The sequence below is a fragment of the Mus musculus genome, chromosome 1, assembly GCF_000001635.26.
Source record: "Mus musculus strain C57BL/6J chromosome 1, GRCm38.p6 C57BL/6J".
Lineage (NCBI taxonomy): Eukaryota > Metazoa > Chordata > Mammalia > Rodentia > Muridae > Mus > Mus musculus.
In genome coordinates, this window is record NC_000067.6 from 62,201,444 (window position 1) to 62,217,461 (window position 16,018).

At 39.9% G+C, this 16,018-nt stretch overlaps 1 protein-coding gene across 4 annotated transcripts in view; it reads left to right on the forward strand.

Annotated features, from left to right (window-relative positions):
* The window catches only part of Pard3b (par-3 family cell polarity regulator beta), a 1,003,618-nt gene that overhangs the window by 562,777 nt on the left and 424,823 nt on the right, over positions 1-16,018 (forward strand). For all 4 annotated transcript variants that reach the window (XM_011238602.3, XM_006496298.3, NM_001081050.2 and 1 more), the window contains 2 exons: positions 10,091-10,261; positions 14,980-15,112. In XM_011238602.3, the coding sequence (XP_011236904.1) occupies positions 10,091-10,261; positions 14,980-15,112 (304 nt within the window). The remainder of the gene's footprint in view (positions 1-10,090; positions 10,262-14,979; positions 15,113-16,018) is intronic.

Consider the following 16,018-nt stretch of genomic DNA (forward strand, 5'->3'; position numbering starts at 1 on the left):
TCGTTCACTATGCAGAGTACAGGCCTGAGCTTTGTTCACAAGGAGCCCCATTAAGATGAAGGAAAGGAAGTTGTACTTTTTAATTTTTTTTCCTGCTAGTCCAATAATCCACTGTTACTCCTCAGAAAATTACCACCTGTTCCATGAATCTGGATTATGTCTTACAAAAATTGTTTGGAGACTTTGTTCCTGTCCTGGTTGGAGAGAAACAAATGTAGCAGACTGTCTTGTCCCTGGGGCAGGGGAGATGAGCACAGGAACACCCCTATTAGCATCTGGCCCTAGGATTTTACCTGAAATCAACAAAGTAGTTTTTTTCTACTGGAGCCGTCTTTGTCTCCCAGCCCTTCATACCACTAATTGCTTCTCAAGGTGTTTCTCCCTTAAGGGAAGGTGGATTGCTGAAAACTAAACTACTTTGAAAAGTATGACCAAATTCTTCCTGTAGATTCTGAGTGCTGTATTCTCCTGAGAGTGTCTGTTGATATAAACAAAGGCAGACCAGCTACTGGCAGATGTAACATCTCAGAATAACTCTGATTCTAATTGAGGACCTTTTGTCTCTGTTCTCACCTACCAGGCTACTTTCAAGATTCTGTTTCAAGATTCTGTTTCCTCTTTGGGTTATTTCTAATAGACAGGCAAACCTCTATTTGCTTCTAAACGCATGCAGCTATTCTGGTGCTCTTTGGGGAACAAGGAGGGACCTGAGCTATTTTCAGGGCAAGTTGAATTTCAGGTCTACTGTACTCAAAAGTCTCCAAATACTTAACTAACTCAGAACATTAAATGTACAATGTGACACCCAAGAAAATCCGTGGGGAATAGAGAGAGCCCAGAGATTGAGAAGAGATTGCAGAAAAAACACCCTGTTGTCAGGTTTAGTCTCCATACACATCTACACAACAGGCATGTGCAGGCATACTGGAGCTCCGTCTTTTTGGTGTATACATATATGCAATACAGACACACACACACACACACACACACAGGAGCGGAGCAAGGGAAATAACACCCAGAATGCAGTCTCTGTAGTTCCTTGCAGAATCCTCTGAAGGCTCTCTGAGCTATATCACATCATTTACAATGTGCATGGACCACACCAGCGCCAGGCTACCTCTTGCACTTCTGATGCTAATGCACTTCCACAGTGCACCTGTTGTAGGCTAAGAAAAGTTTAGTTTCTGTCATTCTTCCTGGGCACTGTACCAAAGGATCCTGCAACTGCTTCTAGAAGCAAAGTATACCAACTATAAGAGTAGGTGTTAGATTCTCTACGGACAAGAACCATAACTAGAATGAAATTATGATGCCCTTGAGAATGTTTTTTTCAAATTCATTTTTGTGGTTGAAACTTCAAGTAAAATGGGTTGTTGTTGCTATTAAACGGAAAGAAACATCAGTTCTGCATTTGGAAAAATATCCCTTTTTTTCCAAATGTATGTTAACACCTGACTTTGTATTTTCTCCCGGGTCACACAGGCACAGTGTCTGCAGTCACTTTGAAGACTTTGCATTCTTAATCACTTGCTAAATATTTTCAAGTTCAAAGATTTTTCTCTGTTCTTAATGAACTATATTATATAAAATTTAATATATTATATTTTGTTATTAATTTTATATTTATTGCTTATAATTACTTAGGCTGCTTTTTTTCTGAAATAATTTTTAGAAAATATAAATTTTTATAAATTTACGGAAGATGTAAACATTATCATAAGCATGAGAATTGCATGCAATACATCACACAGGTTCTGGTTTATAAATTTTACATTTGAATTTGCTGTTAGGAATGGAAGATAAACTATTGAAGCCCTGAAATAATAAGATAAAAATTCAAATATAAGCGCTTTTACAATTTTATTTTATTATTATTTATTTATTTATTGCTAAGGGAATCAAATTTGATGTATCAGGTAGATGGATAATTTAAGGACTCTTAAAAAGAGAGAATGCATTTAAAAATGTTACTCTGTACAAAAATAATTTAGCCCAGTGTGTGCTTAATAAATACTACTTGATGATGGTGAAATTAAGTATAAGAAAAACGCCTAGCATAGCTAATTGCAAATGTATGCACCCAGAATGTGAAATAGATATCATTTAAGTAACTTGATTCTGTATGCTCAAGAAATTTGGGGTGATTCTTCTCAAAGATGTAGAATTTCAGAGTCTTTACTATTTCAGAGTGGATATGAGAATTTTAGCTAGTACAAGTATTCACAACAATTGCTTTCAAGTGATTAAGCTGAATTTAGGGGAAGACCATGCCTATAAGCAGTAGATCTGGAAGTAAGGACCAGATGTGAGGTCTCTACATAATAGGGAGCATTCAGTGGTATCACACCCTCTTAGCAGAGTCAGCTCGGAGCACCCAGCCTGAGTAATTTTCACCTCTATTTCTGCCAGTATCTATAAATCATGTGGCATATCTATAATTAATGAATGCAAAGGAAGATAAAAGGGACAACTTTTAAAAGAACACTAATGTTAAATGATTTCTTCAGCCCTCCATTTTTCTTAAAACTGATGCATTTCCTACCAGCAGGAGGACTTTGAGGTATCACTGGTAGTTGGTGGCATTCTAACTTGTACCTCTGACAGAGATCTAGGCAGTCTGGGTTTCGAGCAGGCACGCTCTATACTTCCAGCTTTACTGACCAAGTACTCAAGAGTGGTCCTCAAATAAACAAGAGATTTGTAATTGACACACGCTGTAAGAATTTTATGATTTTATGTTTACTAGCAAAAAAAAAAAAATAAGGAAAATATTTGTGGGTCACTTTTCTTTTAAGGCCTTGAAACTCTTAGCAGGCCTTAATTCATGTCATCATTTGTGCATTTAAATGTCAGGACTTTACGAAATGGTCATATCCTGTACTTTCTAAGACTCTAGCGTCTTGTGTCAGCCGCCTTCATTATTGCTTCGCCTGCCAATCTTTATCACTTCTGACTTTTTTCATGTGTGCAAATACGAATAAAAAACGCATTTGGTCTGTCCAGAGCAAGGTTTGAAACTATCATCTCAGGGTGCAATTTTGATACCATGGATGACATTAAGTGTAAAAGCATGTATGATGTCATAGTCTTAAACAATAAGGCAATCTATACAAATTGATCTATCACGATGATGGTGCTTTGGATCTAAAACTAGTACCTATTTTTAAAAAGTAGTTTATAATTTAAATGCCCTTCCAAAATCCCCTGGGGGGAGTGGCACAGCTTGTAGCTAGTGAGCTCTTCTAAAGGACAGGCCTGATAGAAGGTTTAAATTCACAGAGTGCACCTTAAGGTGGGTGTGGAGCCTGGACCTCTCTTTGTTTACTTTTTGCTTTCCCATATATTCAGGCCATATTGTGTTGTCTCTCCATTGGCACAACTGCTCCTGGAACAAAACCTGACATTTTGTTAAACTTGTTCATGTAAATTATGTATGGATGTAGGTAGGTAACAAAAGATGAGAGCACCAGTTGAGTACCTCAGGTAATTCTTATCACCCCAAACTAATAAGCATACTTGTCCCCACCCCAGAAAATAGACACCCAAAAGCAGAGAGAAGAAGACAAAAGTAAATACAGTAAAGTTGAAATGAGAAAGATCTCTGAGATTCTAATCTGTTTATGCATTCATGCAGAATAGTCCTGATTCATGTATAACACATATGCCTTAACCAGCTTCCTTAATCTGCTTTTCTAGGCCAAAGTAAATTAAGAGTACAAAATCCAGAAGGAGATAGGAAGGGATGGAAAGGGAGTTGGGATGACAGGAAATAGGAAAATGTAAAACAAGCACCACAGAATGTTACTACCATGCTATAGCCCGGTGAATACTTCTGAGACTCTAAAGTCAGGCCGTCTCAAACTTTCTTGCTGTGAAAATGGTGAGAGTGGCTACAGGAAGCTGTAAGTCACAATGTTTTTATGTATGTCCTGTATTTGTCCAGGAGTTTTTTTTTTTTAAAGGGGATTAGGCTATATTTTGAAAGCATTATGGTTTTGAGTATGTATGTCTATGCTCTGAAGATCTTTTTAGTTCCTTTAGAAACATTTCTGAATACTGCCAATGCTGGGACTTTATCAGCTCGCTCCCCACAAATGGAGTGGAGATCAAATGATAACTGAATTCAATTCATTGAAAAGTTTACAAATAACAGAGTAAGTGAAGATGGGGCCATCTGACAAAAAGTAATGAAGCCAGCCTTGGCTCATCAATTCTTAGGTACAGTTTATAAATTAAATGATTTCTTCATTATAGATGAAACTTACACTAGTCCCCATGTACCTAAAAGATTTCTTTTTTCAAATGATTCAATTTAACAAGTGCTTCTTTAGCCTCTAGAGTGAGTTAGGCAATCTATAATAAATTGGAGACACAGAATAAATCTCCTCATTCTATGATCTAGGAAGCTAAGGATCCTAAATAAAGTGTGTGAGAAACTGATTCCATGAGGGTAGCATTAGACAAATAGCCATAGTGACAGGGAGGCTGGGAAGAGGAGTTAGTTGGGCTGGAGAATAGCTGCTGTTAGAGCAAGATGGCTGCCAAGCCTGGCTTGAGGAGCTAGGGAGCTAGCTATCAAATACATGCAAAGGAATTTTGGGAAGGAGGAAGCATGTGGGCTAAGTCACATACATGAAGAAGGGTTCATTGGGAAAGGTATCTCTCTTCCCTCAGCTGAGATATGTTAGGGCAGATAATGTAAATTGAAAACATCTCACATGGGAAAGGCAGTGTGAAGTGAACACCACAGGCATCCAGTATGGTCCAAACTGCTTGTTTACACATGTCCTTTCAAAGTTCCGCTAAATGATAACAAACTGGTACCAGTGTTTTATACATTCATTTTATGTTTTGTTTTGTTTTCAAAATTACAATAGGTAGATATTGTCATAGAGGGAGGTAGTTTTAGAGCTTTCAAAAGGATTAATTTGGGTAAATTGTCTTGCTAATCAAGTGCCACCTTGCCTAGAGTATGCACTGCTCCAGGGAACGTACACTGTGAAGTCTGACTTTGGGGTTTGGGCTGTGGGTGTTGATAATATCCCAGGAGGCCTCACCAAGGGTCCTGTTAGAAACATGCAGAAGCAGGAGCCAACATCTGGTCAGGATTAATCCTCTCAACACCCTAGACTAATGTGGATTGGCCTTGGGCCATAGCCAACTCTTCCTGGAAAAGCCAGCTTTCATGTTTCTGGAATATTCTGCAGAGCTCCACTCTTTACCTAGGTTTTCTTTTTTTCTTTTTTTTTTTTTTTAAAGATTTATTTATTTATTTTATTACATGTAAGTACACTGTAGCTGTCTTCAGACCCTCCAGAAGAGGGAGTCAGATCTCATTACGGATGGTTGTGAGCCACCATGTGGTTGCTGGGATTTGAACTTCGGACCTTCGGAAGAGCAGTCGGGTGCTCTTACCCACTGAGCCATCTCACCAGCCCTACCTAGGTTTTCTTAGTCTCTCCTTTGCATCATTACAGTTTTACATGGAGGGGCTTTATAAAAACAGACCAACAGAAGTGCAGGGAGCCATGTAATGTCACCAGATCAGAATGGAGAAAGTACTCAAGAGTTGAGTTCCAGGAGCTAAGCCAGGAGGTCACAGGAGCCCCTGGAAGTCATTGAAGTGCTGTGGGAGGCACATGAAATAGCCTGCAACACATGGCAGCTCCTCATTACAAAGAATTATCTGATCCAAATGTGTAACTGCAGAGAAACCCTGGTGTACATATTTGCTTTGAAGAGACTAGGATTTGTAACTTTTATTAGATTTTCAGAGAGGTCCAAGAACCCATAAAGCTTAAGGAATATTAGCAAAGGGCCTGGAAACAAGACTCCAGAGTGACCCAGACCTGGTTCAGATCTGGTCCTAGAACATGACTAGCAACAATTAATCCAACCCCTCTCAGACTCAATTTCTTCTTTTAAGAAATAGAGTTATCATCAAGGTTTCAATTTTCTTATGCATAATGACTACACAGTAGAAACTTATTAAATATTTTATCAATGTTTTATTACCCTTAAGCATTTCTAGAGATGTGATTTAGGAATCAAAATAGCATAATAGGATCACATACCTATCCTCATCACCAGAAGGCTGAGGCAGTAGGATTGCTGTGAATTTGAGGCCAGCCCAGGCTACAGATCGAGCCACAAGCCACAAATCAGACTGTTCCACAAACCAAGACCTTGTCTCACAAAACGAAACAAGAGGAGAGATAAGAACAGCTGGCTATGCTAAGTCCCTTTTGAAATCAATTAATGAAACTGATCCTCTGTCTTTACATCCCTGTATAGGAGGAAGTAATATTTATATCACAAGGTCATTGGGAGAAATGATTAGAAGAATTCATACAAAATGCTTCCACAGATATTCTTTCAGAAGGGAGATGTAATACTCCTGCATCTTGTCTCTGAGCCCTTGATCCCTCCTTTTATGATAAGTGGTCAGGATTGATGACTTTCTAAGCCATCCCATCAGAGGATAGAGAGAGACTTATTTCACATACAAGTTTTTCATGTCTCCACTAAAGTATCCTGAGGGAGTCACTGTTTGTTTGTATTCTTGCTTACTCCCCTCTCCTCAACTTTGTTGCTTAAGGTTCTGCTGATAAGAAGATAGAAAAGAAAGATTCTCTTTGTCTTGTAAACTATTTATTATTGTTACTGTAAACATGTGTGCATATAATGTCTATATATGTGAGCACACATGCCATGACACACATGTGGAAGCCAGACGCCAGCTCTGTGGAGTCAGTTCTTTCCTTCCACCTTTGTGGGTTTCAGGAACCGAACTTCTATTGCCAGGTTTGCGTGGCAAGCGCCTTTACCCTGTGAGCCATCTTGCAAACCCAAGATTTATTTCTTTGAAAAGTATAAGTATGGCCCAGGATCTGATGGAGAAACTTCCTATAAAGACTGGGGTATTTGTATTCACTTATATAAAGTTGTGGGGTTTTACTCTCATGCCCAAATAATTATCTGAACATAATATTAATAAAAAAGTGTCATAGAAAACTAACTTCTTTGGTGAAAATTATTTCAAAGTGAAAAGATATACAAGCTCCTGAGGGATATGTTTGAGTTTTAGTAATTCTTTCTTCAAGCAACATCACGTTAGAAGATGTCTAGTAGAAGACATCCTCCAGTTTGCTTGGACATCTCTTATACTTTCCTGTTACCATGCATTCTGTATATGTCCCTAGATTTCAAACACTGATATCTTTCTGAAGATACATGTGGCATATTGTCTTTACTGGCTTTGAAAGTTTGTTTGTTTGTTTGTTTGTTTGTTTTAAATTTTCTGGAGGGAGTCACTATTATTCATGTAGCTAGAACACTCTAGTGAATTTAGGACATGGTCTGTTCTGTTCTTTTCCAACTTTGGTCTTAACCAGCTGAGCCAGTCCAAATATATATGGAAGTGCCTTCTCTTAATAGGTATTAGATAAATGATGTATTCTTGGAGCATTATATTATTCATCTGTAAATGGAAGGGGTTAGACAAGATGACCGCTGAGGACCTTTCTAAACTCAAAGCTCTAAGATAGCATTCTAAATGTTAAGACACTATGGTCTTCCTGGTATTACCATTAATGAAATTACCCATCATTTATCTTATGAGCAAGAAGTACACACCAATAGCAACAGGACAACCACTCCTGCAAACGAGAGTGTGTGGGTTTTTATTGTGCCCACAACTCTCTAGTGACATATGTGATAAATGTGACTGTCTCAGAAAAAAAAATTCCAGAGGCTCTGGGGTGGGTCCCCTGACCTGTCTTCTTATTTTGGACTTTACTGTAGTAAACATATCCTACTTGAATTTTCTAGAGATGGCTGAGACCTAAGGTGTGGCTAGAAAGAAGTTTATATTAGTAGCTGTTGGTACAAGCTTTTATTGACAATTGTTTTCTTCCCTCTCATTAAATTCTCTCTCAGGTTCCTCCAGTTTCTATTGTTCTTCTTCCTGTCATGGTAGATGAGGTGTCCTCCTAGCTGACAGACCTCTACAGATCTTAACACTGCCTCATTTCCTGTTAACAGTGCCAGTATCTCTGTCCTATGTCCCATTCTTCTCCACCCTCATCCTCAAATTCTGCACATCAGCTTCCAGCCACATTAGGAGAATTTTAGTGACAGGATTCAGCCCAGTGGTCCTCCTATCATATTACAAATTGGGACAGATGCTTCATTTTATGTGACTAAACCATTAAGGCTGTGGTTGTTTTACCCATCACGCCATTTCACGGAGGCTTAATCCTATTCTTCTGTGTGCCTGACTTACAATTGGATAGCAGAAGAGAGATTTCTTTCTTGGTAAATCAGGGTAAAGGTTAAGTGAAGTTCCAAAGCCAGGGGGAGGGGGCATTGAGTTCCCATGAGGCAGGCAGGCCTCTGAACAGTTACACATTCTTTATTGATCCCATTGTTTTGCCATTCTCAATGCTCTCAAGTGAACATGCACTTCTTTGTGTGGCCTGTTTAATCCTGTGTGACCAACAACCCATCTACCAGGTAATGTGCAGGGCATATCTACATGCTCTCTGGACTGACAGCTCTCTCTCCTTCTATTCCTCTGTGCACTAGGGAACAAGTCCTCTGACCATCTGCCCTGTATTGGTTGAAGACCATCAACTAGGCCACAGATTTTCTCTCTAAGGCTCAATGTAATGACTAGCTTCCCTTCTTAACTGTGTATCTGTTTTGGTCATTTCTCAGGGAGGTTTCTTTCTTCACTTCTACATTTCATTCTGCTCATTTGAACTTCTATCCTAGGGACCTCTACTGCAAGAACTCTTTTCCATTGAGTTAAGCACCACATAACTGTAGCCAAGAGAAGTAGACCATTTAGAAGAGAGGGCTGAGGGGTCAAAGTTTACAAAACTTAAGCTTGTATAAGTCTCATCTGACATGTTATCATGACTATGGGCATGTTATAGTTATACTTCCATTATTATGTATTTTGTGGACGTTTTTTATAAAAATGTGAATCTCCTTAACTTATTGAGTCTGTGAGCATCACCAAAGGTAGTTAATGAAAGAAGTCTCTGAAAAAGTAAAACATTATGTATCCTATTCCTATTTCTGTTAAATGTATTCGCATCGGCACCAGGACAGGATTCCTAATTGTATCTGAACCTTGTGGCTGAGTGTCAAGTAGCATAGGATAGCCACCAGCCTGCAAACCTTGCAAGCACCATTCTCCCCTAGCCTTCCTAGAGAGAGGAAGCACTGTGGTCTGCACAAGTTATCTTCTTGAAGAGTGGGTCTCTCAGTTTATCAACCACCACTAGATACGTTAGCCAATGGAAGGCTTCTGGCTGAAGGTGACTTCTGAATGAAGTGCTTTGCATGATGGGAAGAGGAATCAGACTGACTCTCCAAACATCAGGGTTCCTAGTGCTTAGTGGTAAATGCTCTCTCTTCTAGGAGATGTTGGACAAAAGTGTTTATTAACCTGAACATCCCAGGAAAATCCACTTTCCTGCTAGAGGTATTAGGGCAAATTGGTTCTTCATTATACATATCTGTGTTCTTCTGCAGAACAGTGCATGAGTAGTGTGTGCTTTGGGTTAGAGAAAATTATATGAGGAATTTGTTCACTTCATTCATAGAGTTGGCAGTGATATCTAGGAGACACATTGTGCTGTGAAGCTCAGAGTTTTCAAGCATATCTCTCTGTGTCTGAAGATGCAAACCTTTTGAGAGATGGCTGCCTTTCTTGTTTCTGAACCTCTGTTCCTTGAGTCCCAACATCATCTTTGCCAGAGCAAATGGAAAAAGTGTGTTAGAATCATATGCTTACCAGACAGAGACTTAGGTAAGAAACATCACAAATGTCTCAGTTATTGCAGCTCGGGACTCTAAGATGTCTACAGATAATTCCTTTCCCACAGATCGCTGCTGTTAGTATTTGCGACTGCATGAAAAGCCCCAGAACCTCGGCCTGCCTTGAAAATAGATCATTGCTAGGAGTGAAGGTTTACATTTAAGTCTCTCATTTCCATACTTGAAATGTTCCTCTAAACAGCTTCCCGCCATCACCATGCTTCCTGGCCTCACACTGTGTCCACTCCTCTCTCTGCCTCAGGATGGCCGTCTCCGAATGAATGACCAACTGATTGCTGTTAACGGGGAAACTCTTCTGGGAAAGTCCAACCACGAAGCCATGGAAACACTCAGGCGATCCATGTCCATGGAGGGAAACATCCGGGGCATGATCCAGTTGGTGATTCTGAGGAGACCTGAGAGACCACTGGAGGTGATAGCATTCTTGACTTTCCTAAAAATTGCTCAAATAGCCTCTAGAATATCCAGATCCTGTCAGTCATGTTGCAGGTCGGTTGATGCTTATTGAGTCTTTACTTGGGAATATATACCACAGGCAGACTCTGGTAGGTATATGAAAGAAAGAGGTGCTTGTTTATTTTAGATACAATGAAAAAATTTGACATATGCATAAAAAGTAAATAATTTAGCAAGCATCACAGGTCTATGTTTACCAGGGCCTATGCTCAGAAATTGGTAGGGTTCTGGACTTCTTTTTAAAAAGCATCTTTGTACTGGCTAGTTTTGTGTCAACTTGACACAGGCTGGAGTTATCACAGAGAAAGGAGCTTCAGTTGAGGAAATGCCTCCATGAGTTCCAGCTGTAAGGCATTTTCTCAATTAGTGATCAAGGGGGAAGGGCCCCTTGTGAGTGGGACCATCTCTGGGCTGCTAGTCTTGGGTTCTATAAGAGAGCAGGCTGAGCAAGCCAGGGGAAGCAAGCCAGTAAAGAACATCCCTCCATGGCCTCTGTATCAGCTCCTGCTCCCTGACCTGCTTAAGTTCCAGTCCTGAATTCTTTCAGTGATAAACAGCAATGTGGAAATGTAAGCTGAATAAACCCTTTCCTCCCCAACTTGCTTCTTGGTCATAATGTTTTGTCCAGGAATAGAAACCCTGACTAAGACAATCTTTCTTAATAAAATTTTGGTGGTGTACTAGCAAGGTCCATACCTTAGAAGGTTCCTGATTGGATGGCTATATACAATATATACAGTGTTTATTGTGGAGGTTATTATGAGATAATTAAATCTCTATATTCCCTCTATAAACTGCACTTAGACAATACAGCCCCGAAGTGTAGCTAAGTTAAAGTTTGATCTGTTGAGCAAACTTTGTGCTTCATTTTATTAAACAAATGGAAGTCCTATCTCTTTTAAAATATTTGATCATGATTTTTAAATGTCAAAAAAAATGTCCACCTACATATGAACCTTGAGTATAACATAGATCTTAAATTCTGATATACCTGAACATTCCACTTACACAAAATTGTAAATAAAATTGGCTTAAAACAGTATTTTATGCTGGGCAGTGGTGGTGCACCCCTTTAACCCCAGCACTTGGGAGGCAGAGGCAGAGGCAGAGGCAGGTGGATTTCTGAGTTCGAGGCCAGCCTGGTCTACAAAGTGAGTTCCAGGACAGCCAGGGCTATACAGAGAAATCCTGTCTCGAAAAAAAAGAAAAACAACAACAACAACAACAACAACAGTATTTTATATTACACATGATGTATTAAATATTTCTAAAATTAATTTAGGAGAAATGAGTAAGTTCATAAAAATTAACAAAAATATCAGCATATTATGTATCATCATATTAGGATAGTCTCTAAGGCCAAGATATATTTCGGTACTATAGCTGTATATAAAGTAAGAGTATATACTACTTACCAAACTAATATCAAATATTAACTCCAGTAGTAAGTTCAACCAAAATTTAAAAATGAAAAAGTATGAAGATGAGATGTGTGTCAGTGGGGATCCTTGTATCATACGTGGATTACTTGAGTTAAGAGTCCTCAATTTGCTATTTCCTGACCATGAAAATACAGCTCATGTGAGTACTTGAAGTGTAGAAGGCAGATACAGGTACCTGCCTTACCCACTGTTTGAGTTTCCTTTCTCCCAATGTGATAGACTTCCAATAAATGTTGCCAAATGAATAAAAGCCGCATGTAAGACCTACTTCCTCTGCCAGAGGGGTCTTGAGTTATGAAATGACAGAGTAGCTTCCTGTGCTATATTATCATCTATTGGGAAAGAGTAACTACCTTTTATGCTCCTTTGTACATAACCTTGTAGATGTTAAATAAATGTAAATTGGCCAATTACTGGAGACTATATATAATGAATGAGCTTGTTTTCCACATGTGCGTCTGCTTAAGTGACAGAGCCTTCATGAATATTTAATGGCCTTCACTTATGTACATAGTTGAACACCCCATCTACTGCTTCCTAACATGAGAGAAGGTCCTATCTGGTGTCATTTGGTGCTTCCTATAGCGCCTGGGATGCAAGGAACCCACTTATTGAACAGTAAATTGAAGGCAGCATAGGGGAGGTCTCAGTCATCCCTTCTTATATATGAGCACATCGGAGTTGCTTTTAACAAAGATGCCTCAACCTAGAGAAAAGGATGGAAAAGGCTGCCAGAGTGCCATGTTCATGCAGACAACAAGGACCAAACAAAAAAGGGAAAGAATGAGTGTGCTTTTAATACACTGTGAGATGCTTGTACCTTTCCTCTTCCCTCATCCCCGATCTCTGTAAAATACACGTGAATGGCAGTGCATGGGTGTGATAGCCCAGCTTCTGGAGTCTGAGAACTTTGCTGTGAGCATTCTCATCCTTAGTTCCACAGGCTAGCGTGGACTGGGATTGACATTATCCCATCAGAGGGAAGTACTCAGTTTCAGTTCCTTACCCATCCTCACCTGTGTCTTGTTCACCAGGGGATCGATCAGGAATAGGAACTGTTACAAAAAGCAGTTTTTATGAGGACATTTAAACAAGATCCATTTGCTTTCCCTAGGATTTGCGTGCTCTCCATGGGGAGCGAGCAGGCACTTGTCTCTTAGCTATTGAGAATCTTTGTGGTAGCCATAAAGAGTAAAGAGTATTATTGCTTATAAAGACAGAAGCCTAATGTACAGCTTATCTTTTATTAAATTTCAAGAAAATCAGCTACCTTGTCTCCCGAATCTTCTGCACTGTGTCATGCATATGCTGTGCACAGTGTATGCTGTGCGCACCTGCTTTTCCATCTATCCCCACAGAACATCAAGTGCCCTCTGGTCCATAGAAAAGCATCCATAACCCAGAGGAGGTCTATGCACTGCTCAGACATCAGGGCGAATCAATTAGTTAGATTTGGCAAGAATGCCAACATAATTGCTGGAACATTATACTGATGTTGAAAAGAAATGAAGGCACTGCTTAAGAAAAGTCAAAATATAAAGTTGTTGTTTTTTTCCCCCACATTAGCCAGTTGTACAAGATAGGTAAACAGTTTTGATGAGAACCTCAGGAAGAATACATAATGAGCCCGTGATTGAATCAGAATCATTTTGAACAGAAGCATGTTTTTCAAAGGATGAGCTTCGGCTTGAATTGCGATTCTGTTTGTGCCTAGAGACTTGGTATTTAAAAATGGGTTATGACCTGGTTTTGTTTTTCCCTTTCCCAAAACATTTTTTTCTCCCGGCTGCAGCCAGCTCATCTTCGCAGAGGCAGAACATGTTTAAAAATCCATTATATTTTTTATTGGCTGGGACACTAATGGAGGCCTCCACGACAGCTCTATTTTACAGGCTGGATGCTTTAATTAGGCCGGTTACTGATCAGTTGTTGGGACATTGATTGTGTCATTTATCAAAGAGCTAGGAAAGCAGAAAAAAATTGTTTTTGTTCTTGTTGTTATCGTTAAGTGAAAATAGGAGGCGATGCAAGGCAAGTCCCAACCCTCCTGCCTGCTGGGACTCCAGGTTTACCATAGGAGCCGCTGGTCTCCTGTACCTGCTTTGGTTGGACTAGCAGTACAGCAGGAGGGTAACTTGGTAGGTGTGCAAGCACTGCTAGAAGCCTGCACAGGAAGTTAATAGCCCTGCGCAGCCAAAAACATTTTAATTATTTAGGATATAGAATAGAAGTGAATGCTTCAAATGTTTTGTTTAGCTAGATACTGAATTTTTCGGGAACTAAAGAAGAAAAAATAAGACCAAATGCATTGTTTTAGCCAAGCGCTTTCCTGGAGGAAGGAGCTTGGGGAGTAGGTCTGTGTTTGCAACATGTGCCTCTCACAAATGGCCAAGGGAAGAGCTACGAAATGACTTCCAAATCGTTTATTTCCCTGAAACCTGTTAGGAAGACAAATAATAGGAACAAGGAGCAAAAGAAGGCTCACTGCACCACAGTCTCCTTGAAAACATAACTGAGCTTTCTGTCACCAGCTGCCCCCTGCTCCTTCTCCATCACCTGGGGATGATGGTGTGTGGGGTGTTATTCTGGATACAGCAGTTTGCAGAAAACTGTGAATTTGTTTGCAGACTGTCAGAATGCAAACAGGAAAGGGAAATATAGAAGAAGAAAAAAAGACTCTAGGGAGAACCACTGTCTGGTCTTGTCACAGCCATTACTTTAGCATCTGGCCAAAGGCCTGGGGTCCACCATGGGAAACAACCACGACATTCTGGTGACAAATACTGCTTGGGTTCTGACTTGTCCTAGAGCATATGCACTTAGCTAGGGAGAGAGAGAGAATGGCAGAGGGAGCGAGGAACCAGCTGGTTGGCAGAGAAACACCCTTGGCATGAACTGTATTCTCATATTGACACTGCCACAAGCTGTACTCCCAGATGGAAGAGAATTTGAAAGAAGGCAGTTGTAAGTGGGGGAAGGAATAATCAAGGAAATCCTCCTTTGTGTTGGCTATCAGCACTCATAATCCTTAACACTACAGTGTCCATGCTGTCCTGTTCCGTAGCGAGAGATGTTTGATCTGATAGGGTTATTTTGACTCTGCACTATTAAAGATATACATATGTGCCTCAGTCTTTCAAGATGATTCAGACAAGGACCAGTCTTGCACTCAGCTTTGGTTGTTCAAATTAGAACGTATTTTCAAAATGTAACTTTTGTTTCTGTCTCTTAGGAGCTTTCAGAATGTGGAGCACTTTCCAGACCAGGCTTTGAGAACTGTCAAGAAGCTCTGAGCACCTCCAGGCGAAATGATAGTAGTATATTATATCCGTTTGGCACCTATAGTCCACAAGATAAAAGGAAAGGTAAACACTATCCATTTTCATCTTCTTCAAGTAGAGCACAAAACCACACACACACACACACACACACACACACACACACACCACACACACAAATGGCTTTTCCCTGAGAAGGAGGAAAAGGTATCGGGGACAAAGAAAAGTTAATTAGGCAAAGTGTAGACTTTGTCACTCAGAGTCATGAGCACTGAGGGGTGGGTGCGAGAGCTGACTCAGAACCTGTGAATCAGATTCCTGGCAAAGGCTCCAGTTTAAGCGACAGTTTCTGTGCTTGCTGCCCCAAACATGAGGATTTAACATAAAACAAACCATGACTGGAGAATCGAAGATGGCAAACTGTGAGGGTTTTGAGGATCTTTTTAGTCACTGAAAGTTACCAAGTCACTTTAAAATGGCATGGATTTACATGAACCCACAGCATGGTCATGATGTGACTCCAAGCTTGGTGCTTGGTTCTGAGATGAATGTGATAAGTAGTGGAATAGCATAGCTTGGGGCCGTCGGCACTGCACGGCAGCTGGATCTTCCTGGTGTCTTATAACGCCTCTTATTACAGGAATGGATCACATTTCAAGTAGACTCCTGGGTTTTCGCCATTGTTCTTTCAGGCTTACCCTCCGGGTCACCAAGAAACTTGTTTTATCTTCCTGTATCTGCTTTCTTTAATAGCTTTTACTTTTTATATTGCAAAAGCAATACATACATATTCATTGTCGAAATTTTAGAGGAAAGCATTAAAAAGAAAATTTAATATTACTCATCCCTCTATCTATCAAAGCACCTAATCAGTAACATTTTATGTAGATCTTTCAAATCTTCTCTACATGCAAATATGCATACATAAAATGAAATGTGCTATAGGTAATTTCTAAGAATTCTTTTTTCTCAATTGATAACACATGATGAATA